General features: G+C 41.8%; 1 protein-coding gene across 1 annotated transcript in view; it reads right to left on the bottom strand.

Annotated features, from left to right (window-relative positions):
• Nucleotides 1-14,009, bottom strand: part of bcar3 (BCAR3 adaptor protein, NSP family member) — a 66,966-nt gene that overhangs the window by 25,991 nt on the left and 26,966 nt on the right. Inside the window, exons 4-6 of the mRNA XM_069725186.1 lie at nt 8,941-9,136; nt 8,499-8,753; nt 1,275-1,317 (exon numbers count right to left, since the gene is read on the bottom strand). Coding sequence (XP_069581287.1) covers nt 1,275-1,317; nt 8,499-8,753; nt 8,941-9,136 — 494 coding nt within the window. The remainder of the gene's footprint in view (nt 1-1,274; nt 1,318-8,498; nt 8,754-8,940; nt 9,137-14,009) is intronic.

Here is a 14,009-nt window from a genome sequence, read left to right as displayed (position 1 = left end):
TAAAGTTTCTCACGTCAGTCACTGTTTAACATTGTTTTTCCAACAAAATAGGACAATGAGTTGGCAAGAATGCAATGAAAATTAACTCAATTATGTTTGAAATCAGGTAATATCTGGTTGAAGAATACATAAACAGCGCAGCAAGTTTTCTATGGCGGCTTTTAACAGAAAACCATCACCGTCTGGTTGGAGCTCATGACGTATTTAGATTAGAAACTCTGCCTGAGTTCAGAGATTAAACTATGTGTTTCAATAACTCTGTTGTTGCTGGTGAGTATTTGTGTTGAATTTCCTTGATAATCAAGCAGAGATTGCACAGCGTGGGAGCCAGAAATGAGAAAGGCAGAGACGTCGACAGAATGAGATATCCGCAGTGAATGATATCGTATGTCAGCTGGATGATACAGTGATAACAGAATAATCACATTTCAGTCATCATCTTCCTTTAACTGAGAGCTGGGACTCAGGTGTGTGTGTGTGTGTGTGTGTGTGTGAACACGATTTAAAGCAATATGACAGCAGCCGTCCGGTGGCAGATTGTATGATTTAAAAGGTGTATTATTCCTTTAGTGAACAAGCAATTGGATTAACTTTGATGATTTGTGTTTCATGTCCAGTGGTGGATGTGGATTCAATCAGTTTTGTTGGGTTTCACTGAATGTTTTCACCTTTATTTCAGCTGATAAAGTTGTCTTTACTTCAGGGTTTCAGTATTTTCACAGCAGGGTGGAAGGTTTTAGGTTTTACATGACTACTTTTACTGGTTTGAGTTTTTGCCTCAAACACTTCTGACCTATTTCATTGGTTAAAGTTACTGTTGTCATATTTCTGCCTGGTTTTATTTGCCTCAGCCATGTTATGTTTTAATCCTGGAAATACCACGTAAATCATCTTGTAACTTTGTTTTTGAAAAGTGTTGCATAAAAGTTTATTATTATTATTATGGTTATATTTTTTTTTAAAATAGCATTATTATTATAGTTTTATTTTTCTAAGCGAGCAGACTTGCACTTCAGTCTGCTGCACCAAACTGAATCTCATGGCGACATTGTACATTTCAGTTTGTCATAACTTTTTACTACCTGTCCCTTCTACTGCGTATATATTGTGTTGTGCATGTGTGTAAAGAGAGTGAGAAAAAGTCACATTTCAGCATGCAAACCCAGATGCAAAATATGGAGGAATCTAAAACTGTCCGACTCGCAGCTGTAAAGTTGCAGCTGAGTTTTGTCTCTGCGCTGTAAACAACACATCACCACAACTGTTGTTCCTACCTTCACATAGTCCACGGTGGCGTCCGGCCCGGCAGCCGGTTCCCTGGGGAACACAGACAGAGAAAAGGTCCGATTTAGAGAGCACATCTTTCCGAAGGGACCCAGAGTACTGCTGCGTTGACCTGCGGTTCCTCCTCAGAGTTTCTACTATGAATAAAAGTGCAGAGCTGTCTGAGTTAGTCCAGGTGGGTTCCTGACTGGTGCTGATGCTGCTTCTTTAGCCTCCCTTGGCTCTATTAAGAGTCCAGCAGAGGCGTGTCACCTTTTTTTTTTTTTTTTTTCTTTTAAAGTCTAAGAGGATTTTACTCTCCCAGCCTCCATATTAGCTGTACGCTGCACTGTAAAGCTGTCGTGCAGAGAGTTAACCGTACTGGTGACGTTATCCCAAGTTCACAACGTCCCACTTTGCGAGCAGGTTTCTCAGAGAGAGAAAAGTGGAGTGAAACCGAAGCTCACGCTGAAACGCTTTAAATCTCTGAGCTGCCTGTCTCTCACTCTTTCGTCCTCTCAGTCGGTGGTAAACATGTTCACTCACTGCCTGCCTGACTTGGCCTCCCTTCCTCCCTCCCTCCCTCCCTCCCCCCCCCCCTCTCTCTCTCTCCTCCCCCACCATCACACACATCGCAGTCACACGCCTGCCGTTCTGAGTCCACTGACGTTTTCACAGAGAGGTTAGAGCGCGCACACACACACACACACACACACACACACACACACACACACACACACACACACACACACACACACACACACACACACACACACACACACACACACACACACACACACATCTCTTTTTTAGGGCACAAGCACCGATGGTGATTATTATGATTCTCTGTAAACAACTTCATTTTTTGGAGGCTTTATCATATTCAAAAACTCATGAAAGTTGGTACACCCATCTCTCCCAGCGAAAAATTTTGTATTTTAGTGGAGTCGCGAGTGGGCGCGGCCAAATGGCTTGCTAGCGCCCCCTAAACAGATGTCCCGGCTGCTCCATTTACCTACATGCACGAAACGTACAAAACCTAGACGTACAAAAAAGTTACATTGCACCATTACGTCAACGTAACAGAAAGTCCGCCATTTTGAATTTAGTTGCCATTTTTGGCGATTCGCACATGTTGTACTTTAACAAACTCCTCCTTCAGATTTTGTCAGACCGACTTGAAATTGAGTCTGTGCCCTCTTAACATGTTTGGAATTAAAAGTTATCATAAGAATTAGTTTTCGTCGATCGGTGTGCCCGTGGCGTGGCGGCCAAAAAGTGACCCAAAAATCATGCTATGGCATGTTGTTCAAAAAATGACCGGCATTTTCAAAGTCAAAAATGACTCATGATTTTTTTTTTTTTATAAGTCATGACAAAGGGGGGGATTGAACCCCAAAACTTCTGGCTGAGAGACAGCAGTGCTAACCACTGTGCCCCCAATCTTCCCAGGTGATGGGTTGCATTGTGATAAATCTTTGGCTCACTGCAACCTACAACTCACCGTCCACAAATATTCATTTAAATGTGACCAAAATTGCCGCAGACATTCTTTGGATAGTAGATATACGTGTTTTCAAGGGGGTCTGCAGTGATTTTTAATATCTTCCTGTAATGTGTAGTGTATGCAAAACTTTTTCAATTTCTCCAAACGTAACACACAAGGTTCACGGTTTATATATATAGTATATAGTATATAGTATATAGTATATAGTATATAGTATAGCCAGGGCGATGCGGCTAAGTTTGATGTTTCGCCGTGACACAGGAAGTTGATGTTTAAGGTCAAACGATGCTCCAAACCTCATGAAACATGCGTCAGGTACCAACTTTCATGAGTTTTTGAAGATGTTAAAGCCGCCAAAAAAAATGCCTTTTTTAAAAAAATAAAAAAAAAGAAGAATAAGGGACAAGATCGAGAAAAAAAAAAAACTGCAAGTTGTAATATGCCGACCCTCGCGTTCACGTCGGGGAGCAGGCGGCTCCGACCCGCTGGATCCCCGACGTGAAGCTGCGAGGGCCCGCGTATCACTGCTTGCAGTTTTAATTTAAATTTCCTTTTCTTTGCATTTTTCTTTTCTTTCAAAAACTGCTTACTATCACGTCACACAGTTTTCTGCAGCTTAATCTGCTTTTCATCGTCTCTAATTTTTAAAGGTCAAATTACACAGAAAACATTTTCAAACACATTTTGTTTGTTTCGACCATCTACTACGAGCTCCTCATATTTGGCTCCTTTAAGAAAGTCCCACTCGTGCCCTCCATTGCTCTCCATCTTTGCCTTGAATATTGCTACTTGAGCGTATTACCGCAGCTTGGAGGAGGCTTACATCCAGGTGCTCGGTGAAAGAGGTAATTAGCTCAAATCCCAGGCTACATTGGCGAGGTTGGTAGTTTAAATCCCTTAAGCCTGCGCTGGTGTTCCCACGGGAATATTAGCGCAGTCCATTACTTACCAAACCAAATATGTTTAGCTCTAAGCCCTCTCAGTTTGAATATTGCTCCCAATAATGAGTGGGATTTAGTTATGTAACTAAACAGAAGCCTCCATTCACGTCAACATACAGTCGTTATTCATAGAAGTGTAGAAGAGTTTTCAGGCATCTCTGTCATCCTCAGGATATCCTGCAGGAGCAAAGTATCTGCCAACTGATTCTGTTTGAGGTCTGCACATCACTAATCCAACATATCCTGACATCCCCCCCACGGTGGATCAACACAAGTCTACACTGAGTTTCCTCTCAGCAGAGGGCACGTCGGTTGTTTTCGGCTGAATAATCGCATCTGATGCTGGCAGGAGCAAAGAAAAAAAAAGCTGATCATGAAGAGTTTGTTGTTTTACTAATGAGTTGTGTTACTTTCTGGAACATATGTTTCAATTTATAGCCATTTTGTGAATATGGGTAAAGAATGTATTCCTTAAATACATCAACAGTAGAAAGCTGAACCGCACACCAGACCACCCTCCGTCTCACACTGTAATGTTTCTGTTTAAAAAGCTGAGAAATTATGTCGGGATATTTTCTTTATCCTAAGCCAAGTAGGCATCTTCTACTGATATCTAAAAACGTCTTCTTTTGTGCCTCATTGTTTTGTTTCAAGATCACAACAGTTCAACTCGTGAGTTCTCCTGTAAATGTTCAATCATAGTAAGGCAGCCTTGTATATACAAGGGGCAGTCAAAAAGTTCAGAGTCGGCTCCCTTGACTTGCAAAGTGCATGAGGGAGTTGTAAACTTCTACATTACCTCACTTTATCAACATCAGTGTTACAAGTGACGTTTTGGCCCTCTGGAAACATGAATGCCCCTAAAAACAACTTCATTGCTGTAAATTTTCCAAAACATTTGAGAGGTCTCTGTTTCCAATTTCCAGAGTTTTATGTAAAAGTTGATCAGTAATCAGTGCTTAATATTCACTACAGTTGAAGATTAAGGGAGGAGAAGATACAGACAGAGTGAAGAATGAAAAATGCAGCAGACATTTTTTGCAGTCTCAAATGTAAACTCAAATCAGAGCTTCAGTTTGACACTGACTATTTACTGCAGTCATATGTGCTGCCTTCTCTGGGGTCAATGGTTGTCTCTGACCTTTGACTGGCCCAAAACCACCCGGCCCGGCTCCCCCAGTGAGAGGTGGGTGCAGTGAGAATCACCACAGACAGACAACTCCCATTTCAACCCTGCAGGGTTACACGTGCTGAGGGAAAGTCCCTGTTTTTGTCCTCAGACTGAGGCAGGTCAAAGGTCAGGTTAACAAGCAGAGCGGCTGCCATGGAGCGGTTTGAGACACCTTGTTTGTTTTCTCCATCTTGAATGCTGATGGATGTGTTTGACATATATATATATATATATATATATATTTTTTTTTTTTTTTTTTTTCTTCATTGACAACCCTTTAGTCCGCCTAACTATAGCACTGGAAGAATTTAAACAAAGTGTGGTGGACGGCTCGGCCCAAACATTCCAGACAACACAAGCTGACCACTGCTAAATGTGCCCTTTTCTGCCCCATGTTGCTGAAACAGCATCAAACACTGGATTTTTCTGCTTCTACGACCACAGAACTGATCTGAGAGACAGTCAGGGGGAAGTGAGAGAAAGACAGAGAAGAAGAAAAAGAAGAGGGGAAAAAAAACACAAGAAAAAGGAAAGGCAAAAAGCAGGCAGCACTCGCCGCAGTCTTTTTCTGGCTACTGTTGTTCTTCGCACTTCACCGCACAATACTCAGCATGACCACGGTTGGCTTTAGTTAGAGACTACATCATATTTGTGTGTGTGGGAGAGAGAGAGAGAGAGACAGGATGGGAGGGGAGGGGAGGAGAGGGAGCGTGGCCGGCAGTGGGACCAATGGGAAAAGGAGATGGCGGCTTGTAGTGTCTGCAAGTGGCCTATAGAGGGCAGTGTGTTTCTATTACACGGGCTCTGATAACTTTGTTAATATCTGTGTGATACAGCACATGCGTAGGTCCACCTTGTTAATTTGAGAAACGCCTACTGAGTTTAGTACTGTATGGACGGTGACATCTTTAAGTTCACTTTTTGGCACTTTTCAAGTGTGAGCAAAGCTACCGAGTAAAAACTATGTAAGAATTAGTGAGTAATATGAATCTAGAGACTCGTCAACAAAACGGGCTCCGATAACTTTGACACTTTCCACTACTTTAATAATATTAAAGTGTTAAAAACTGTTAAAAAAAAAACACTATTCTCTTCAATAATTATATTTGTTCTGATTTGATCTAAAATAAACAGGGAAGTTAATCCAGACATAATCAATAGATAAAGGGCGATTCAGAAAGGTTCCAGCTTCAATTTAGCAAGCGAGCAGTCCGTCATTGTCTATTTCTGCCCTCACCTCCTTCCACTCTTCCTCGCTGCCCTCCTCCTCCTCCTCCTCCTCCTCCTCCTCCTCCTCCTCTCCACTCTTTCTTTCTGCTGCCTTCCTTCCCCTCTCCCGGTGGTCCCCCGAGCTGCCCCACAGAGGTCAACAGAAAGACAAACTGTCCAATCGGGAGCTAGTGCAACATAAGGTCAGGGGTCAAAGGTCATGCTGGCAGCATGAGCAATGGAAAGTCAAGACCAACTGGCCAGTTGTTAAATACCTTAAAGATGCATGCCCTTATCTTTTTATAGACAACTCTACTGTGAACTGTGTGCAGTTCCAAAACAACGAATCAAAGCTGAGAGGATATTCTGGAATTTGGGGGAAAACGATTGTGTGTTTTAACAACGTCACATCGTACAGGCATTTATATGGAAACAGAAAACTGCGAGTGCTCGCAATTTTTGTAATCTTTTTATTTCCATCTATGGGGAAACCATTGTTGAGATTTAACTAACCAGATTTCACTTCAAGAATATTTATGTGCATGAAGAAATATAATCGTGAACTTTCCATTTGACACTCATGTTTGTCCCTCACACATGAAAGTCTCCTTTATATTCATGATGCCGACTAATACATTTTTTAACAATGCTGTTTTTTGATCTCCAGACAGCTTGAAGTAAGACCAATGTTATCGAAGAACACCAGCCTGCCAAAACTCAGTTTCAGAAAGATTTCCCTTTTATTCGTGATGTTTTTCAGCTCATTAAGTATGTGCCACTAGAGATCAGAAACACCCCTGACTCTCATCTTTTTTTTTTGCAAAAATGTCAAAGGTAAGAATAGAAGGACACGATACCCATTGAGTTGCACTAATTTCCTGAAAAATTAACCAAAATCAGGGTGACGCTATGATGCTATTCATTATCGACCCACCTGCACAGGCTGAATTTGACCTGGACAAATTATCCTGCTGTATGTCAGCAGTATATGAAATGTACCCAGTGTGGAGGCAGCAGGATAAAGGGACCAGACAAAGAGTTCACAGTAATCTCTGATCTGCCCGGCCACACCCTGACCTACAAAGGTAACCCAAATGCTGGGGGCTACACACACGCACCCACAGACACACACTCGTGTGCACACAAAGCTGGCTGCATCAGATACAGTCTGTTGTAACTCTACACTAGAGATAGAAAAGATGGGAGGACATGATGAGGGATGAGGTGTGTGTGTGTGTGTGTGTGTGTGTGTGTGTGTGTGTGTGTGTGTGTGTGTGTGTGTGTGTGTGTGTGTGTGTGTGTGTGTGTGTGTGTGTTTCCTCTGAAGTGGAGCTAACTGCTACACCCCCTAAGGGCTCGCTTTACAACCTCCTCTTTCTCCATCCGACTCCACACTCTCTTTCTAACTCTGCACTGTGAAGAGGAGAAGTTTCGAAAATGCAAAGTTTTATTTCCAGAGCCTCATGAGTCTCTTGAGGATCAACAATGACAAACTATTGTTCAGACTGACAAATACTCATCGGTGAGAAAGTCTAATTTAGTGTATGGCTGCAAAATGTATGAAAAGCTAAAGGCCTTTTAATTTGAAACGACTGCTTTTAATTTGAAATAGATACAGGAAGTTGTGGCATTCGGCTGACCAATGCTGCCTTTATCAGTCAGTCATGCAGGATTTGGCCAAGTAATGGTGTAACTTAATCATCTAGTCATTCACTCAGGCATTGTTAAAGTTGTCTCTTTTTCACAGAAGATGGCAGCTTTGATTTATCAAATCAAAGCTTGGAGATTTTTCTGTTTGCTGCTGTCTTTCCTTGAACCAAATTTGAGGATCTTGATTCATTTCCTGTACTGCTCTGCAACTTATATCTGTATTTTAGGTGTGACACTGCACTGTAACTTTTATCCTTTTATTAAAAAACCTTGAATTGAAGAGCCAACAGCAAAAATGCGTTAAACATATTTTTTTTTTTAAAAAGCCACTGGAACGGAAGTAGTAGATTATTCTGCAGGAGAAGTTTCTCGAGATGTCAACATGTATTTAGACTTCTTTTTGTTTGGCTTGACTTTGGGCTGATTTTGGAGGTCATAGTAAATGTGACCCCAAACTGACCCCAGCTGCTGTTTTCTGTATGTAAACAAGTTAAAAGGTTTTCAGAAGTTTCCAGCCTACAGGACGTGAGTTTGGTGAGAGTTCCTTTAATTGTGTCCTTCCTTTCCCCTTTTTTTTTATTTTTTTTTTATCCATGAACAGAGATAAAGCTAAGTTGATAGGACGACTGCTGATACAGTAGTATTTATGATACAAACACTGTCATTTGCCCAGACTGTGCCAGAACAAATCACAGACTGAAAATATCAACATCCAGAAACATAATCCACGTTAATCTGTGTCGGTAGAGGTGTTTACCTGTAACCATGGAAGTCATCGATGATGTTTTGGACCAGTGAAGAGGCCATGGGTTGATGGATGTGGCCGGGAGCCAGCGACGTGTTACCGCAGAATAACGGCTGCTTGTGATTGGCTTTGGGGTCCCAAGTGTAGTTTCCACGGGCGAGGTTGGCTCCTCCCCTCTTACGTCGAGGCAGAGTTCCGTGAATGGAGATTGGCTGGTAGGCAGCGGGGTCCATCTCTGATGGGACGCTGCCCTGCCCTGGAGGGAAACTGCAGAAAGGGTAAAAAAAAAAAAAAAAAGGAGACAAGTAAATTTAATATTTATGCAAATAAACAAGTGCCTTGTTTGTTTCTTGGAGTTCTAACAAATATATATTTCATATTTAACTAGATATCTCAGTCAGAACTATAATCCAGTTCAAAATAGTTTTTTATGACTTTTGGTTTTTGAACTCACCCAGGTCTGGAGCTGAGGAGGTCCATGGAGGAGGCGAGGGAGGCCTGGAGCCTCCTGGAGGAGCAGGTGCTGCTGGTGGGGCCACCGAGGGAGCTGGTGGGTACTCCAGGGTGGGCGGGGCATCCAGCCAGGGCGTGGTGTGCATGGAGGGACCTGGGCAGACTGGCAAAACGCCCCTCTGCCATCATCCTCAACTCTGGAGTGAAACGCACACAGACGTTGACAGTCGGACAGAGAGGACATGACTCATCTTTTCATCATCATCATCTTTTACTGCAACACTTTGGATTTGAAGAGTTAATCTCAGTCTTTCCACAGATTAATTAGTAAATAAACACAGAGGGTGAAAGTTCCTCGGGTGTGTTATGACCAGCATGTTCACAGTAATCTGAGCCACACCGTTATGTAACCATGGTAACACACGGCAGAGGGGTCAGGTGTAATGTTCTGTAACACGCCGCTGTGAAGACATTCGATCTGAAACACACAGACACACACTGACATCCAGTGCTTACTGAGATGATATATTATGATACGTGATACACACCGGTACAACAAAGTACACTCACACAGCTGACATATTCTCATAACCTCTCAAGTGATCGCACATATAAAAATACAAGCCAACACGCTGCCAGGGGGGAAATAAAAGTTGTCATTACATAATAATATGCAAGTCGCTGCAGTGAGGTAACCTGACCTCTAAATCTGCCACAGCTGATGATTGATTTCGGGATTTTCGTTTTTGAATGACACACAAACACATACTTCAAAAAAGAAACCCTCCAGGCATACTGTATCTTTTGTTTAAAGTGATAAAATTCACACATTCAACGTGATCAAAGTAAAAGAATCCGCTCTGATGGTGCATTATTATGTAAATGTTTGATTTAACAGGAGGCCGATGTGGAAGTGCCCTTAAGCTGCAATACCACCGAGGGCCACTAGAGGTTGACTCCAAAAAGCCTCCAGCTCCATAGACTCCCATTCAACTTCTCTCATTAAATTAAAAGTGAATAAAGTTTTAACATAAGCTATTTCGATGTTGTTAGCTAAAGTCGCTCCTTCTTATTCGTTTTCTAGCGGTCCATCTGAAAATAATCTCGTCATTAATTAGATAATGACTGAAATAGAAGACAACATGCCTTGAGCTCAAAGTGTAGCGCTTACATGAAAAGTACCTGAAAATGACAGACCCACCAGTTTCAGGACTTTTTTTTTTTTACACATAACTGGAATCAAAGCCAACGTTTTTACCAGACACAAGGCTGACTTTAGTTGTGCGTTAGTGGCTGTGAGAAGAGAATAGAGGTCTGGCCTTCTGCCTCAGTGTCAGGTGCTATTTTTAGCAACAACCTCTCGATATCATACCGTTAGGAAATTCTTAACATGCTTCATATTCCAGCAACGACATTAAAACCAGTTTCTACGCTGAGCCTTTGAAAAAAAGGGTAAAGAAAAAAAGCAGCACTTTTCTGTTTTTTTTCTGCTCCTGGGCGAGATGACATGCAGATATAAATACACAGTGATGAAGAAGACAGATGAGGTTTGGCAGGAACAGAAAAAACACCGGGCAGGTTCTTGATAAATTCCCCTGCAGTGTGATGATGAGTGGACACCACGCTATCATCTGCTCTGAATCACTTACCATGCAGCAGTTAGTCATAACTGTACGAGCTAAAAAAAATATCATGAGGTGACAGGCACGCTGGCAGACTGGACTCTACGGACCCCGCCCAGTGTCTAATCTCATCAAACCCAAGAATCTGAACCTGAACAACTATGCCCGTGTTTGTTATTGTGTCTCTATTTGAACAACCTGATTGCGATCAGAGAGAGTTGGCAACAGAGTAAATTGTGGGGTTTGGCAGCGTAGCAGCGGCCTTGCCGGATGCAGTCAGCCCGGACGAAGCGGCACTGTTCTGACCCGAAGGGATCAACAGGGCCGCCGGTGAAAAAGAAACTAATTTCAAAGACAAAAAAAAAAAAAGCCTTCAGAAAACTACAAACTGCTTTACAGTTTCATCAAGTACTAATTAGTTAGAGGTGAAAACGGGAACATGAGCAGATTAATGTAGTTTTTTTAATCAGTGCTATGAAACATGAACCAAATTTCTAAACAGCAGAGTGTGAGGAGTGACTGAACCGGAGAAAAGTGATCTGACGTAACTGTCATCCTGTGATGAAAAATGCAGTCACATCTTTTACATGTGTGCAGGGGAAAAACAAAAGACTATTAACATTGAATACAGATTCAGATATGATACTACTAATATTTCAGGTATTTCTCTTCTCTTTCTTGCCAGAAATGACATGAGGAGACGGATATCAGGGTTCAGGACTAGTAAACTAAGATTAGCGCATAAAGACTGAGAGCAGGGTAAACAGCTAGCCTTCGACAAATGAAGGAAAAATATGTCTTCTAACTGCAAAATTGCCTTTTGCACATGTAATATATTATCAGCTAGCAAGCAAACCAACCAAAAGATGCAAGAATAAGATCGGTTTTGTTCATATTTGTGTGAATGTGCGGGAACTCCATAATAAGAGCAGAACTGCTGAGATTGCTCTGATTTATAAGTCAACTGCTCACTAATTCACAATGTCCTTTTCTCTGTTTCTGTTTGTTTAGTACAAATATTTCAACGTGTAAAAATAGGAGCACTTTGTGTTTGTTGGCGCTCCCTTTTTAGAGAGCTTGGCTAGTTATATTTCCTCCTCTTCAACTGTTGTGTTAAACAAAGCGAGATGTCAAGAAGGTACGCCTGCACTAAACACACAAGAATGCAACTGATATTAATTAATTAAGAAACAAGCACTTTTCCAAATACGTTGGGGATATTTTTATAATGAAATATTGTAGATAAGAGCTAATGGCAACCTAAATACATAAACCGATGTGGAGTGGGAGTTAAAGCATTTTTTTTTTATAAGGTTAGGGGTTTGTTATGGAGACCTTCTGTAGTATGAATAACTTGTGGACATATTTTCTGCTCTTCGAGGGGACTCGTTACCAGAAAATGGTGAAGCAAAATGAAGCAGGACACAATCAAGATGTTTTACGAGAATCATGTTGATACCGTCTGTGTAGGTTGTAGAGTTGATGTTTGATTGAAAAGTATATTAGTCCAGAGCAGAGTTTCATTTGTTTATTATCTACAGCTGCTGTTTGTCATTTTAATTTTCAATAGCAACAGTCAAGGCCAGTTTAAAGTGAGGAGCCAGCAACCTGAGTGCTCGCTACAAATAACAGAGGACACATAAAAGTTTTAATGAGAGTCTCAGAGCTCGGTGAATCTGTCTATCTTAAAATCGTATTCAAAATTAAACAAATCCATCTAACTAAAGTCGAGCAGCAGGGGGTGTGGGGGTGGGGGGGGGGGGTTGTAACGATGAATGTCAATAAAATCGCAGGTTTTGGAGAAAAGAACAGCTGGCCGGCCGGTTCAAGAGTCTTCAGTGTGACTAGTAAAGTTTATGCACACACACAAACACACTGTAAAAGTCCCACTATAGGCATGCTGGGTCAGAGTGGATTCCTCCGAGGGGCAGAACGACTTCAGGAGGAGCACCTATTATAAGAGCCTCAGGGATGGTCAGCTGTGTGTGTGTGTGTGTGTGTGTGTGTGTGTGTGTGTGTGTGTGTGTGTGTGTGTGTGTGTGTGTGTGTGTGTGTGTGTGTGTGTGTGTGTGTGTGTGTGTGTGTGTGTGTGTGTGTGTGTGTGGCCTGACCTGACCATCTGCCAGACACACACCCTCCCCTGCTGAGGAGAAAGGACTGACTCCCACTGAGAAAACACACAGCACTTACGCACACGAATACTTTGTCGATTAATCTAATAAATAAATTATTCATGCTGAGAGCTAAAGGACCTTTTTTAAGGAGAGTGAAGGTGTGAAAAATGTCACTCCCCCTCCTTCAGCCTCTCCTCTGCCTTCTGTCAGTCACTCCTCTCTCCTTTTGACTCCGTCCCTGCTCATCCATCTTTCCCTTTCTCTTGTAGTCCTCCCTCCCTCCCTCTGTCTGTCCATCACGTCAGCTCTTCTTTTGCATCCTGACTTTGTCTCCTTCTTTCTTTCCTTTGTACTTCCACCTCTCATAATAATAGGCTTTTCTTTTATTTACCCCTCTTCTTTCTGCCTTCCTGCTTCATCCTCGCCTCCCTCCAGCTGTTCAGCCACCGTTCATCGCACTGCATCTCTCTCTCTCTCTCTCTCACACACACACACACACACACACACACACACACACACACACACACACACACACACACACACACACACACACACACACACACACACACACACACACGATAACCTAGTTTGTAACATGTGTTGCTATTGTTACACTCAGTTTAATATAGACGACTACCTCTGCAATGATTTAGAGTTGAACTGTTGACTTGTGAGATGGTTATTTTAGCGTGCAGCGTTATGAAAGCAAAAGTCACATTTCATTGTCTATACTGATATTTAGATTTAAGATTTAAAGCTGGAGCACATCGAGTCTTAAACGTCCATTATTGTCTCCTTGTTGATCTGTTGATGTAGAACTGGTGTTAAATTATCCAGGAGACTTGGTTCACTGAGGATACCTTGATAACCACAAAGGGTCAGGTGATATGTTTCGCAACAAACTATGAATATCATAGTCCAACAGAAAATTCTTTAAAAAAAGTTCATATTTCTGCAAGATCTGTAAAACCACATTGTATTTCAGGTCTTTGAAAAAGTCAAAAGAAAACGCAGCAGTCCAAACAACTTATCCAGGAGACTCGTGGGTTTTTATGAAACGGATCATTGACGATACCTGATGTCAAGAAATAAATCGATTGTATTTTGACCTTTTACAGAAAAATTACACAAACTTGTGATCGGAGGTCTGGAACTAGTCTTCAAATAAAATGTTTAAATGGAAATTTATAGCAGGGAAACCAGCAGCTTCACATGTGAATGAAATTAACACCTGCTCACCAATCGGAAGGATTTTTCCTTGACGATTGTAAAACAGACAAAACATACTGAAGTTTGCTTTATCACCAAAACTAGTGAAGTCCTTGGGTTGGGAA

This window comes from Brachyistius frenatus, unplaced genomic scaffold (assembly GCF_029030835.1).
Source record: "Brachyistius frenatus isolate BFR_SWC_R1_liver_20210118 unplaced genomic scaffold, ASM2903083v1 Contig_412, whole genome shotgun sequence".
Lineage (NCBI taxonomy): Eukaryota > Metazoa > Chordata > Actinopteri > Embiotocidae > Brachyistius > Brachyistius frenatus.
Note: the sequence above shows the minus strand (reverse complement) of the source record. Positions and strands in the feature narration are given on the sequence as shown.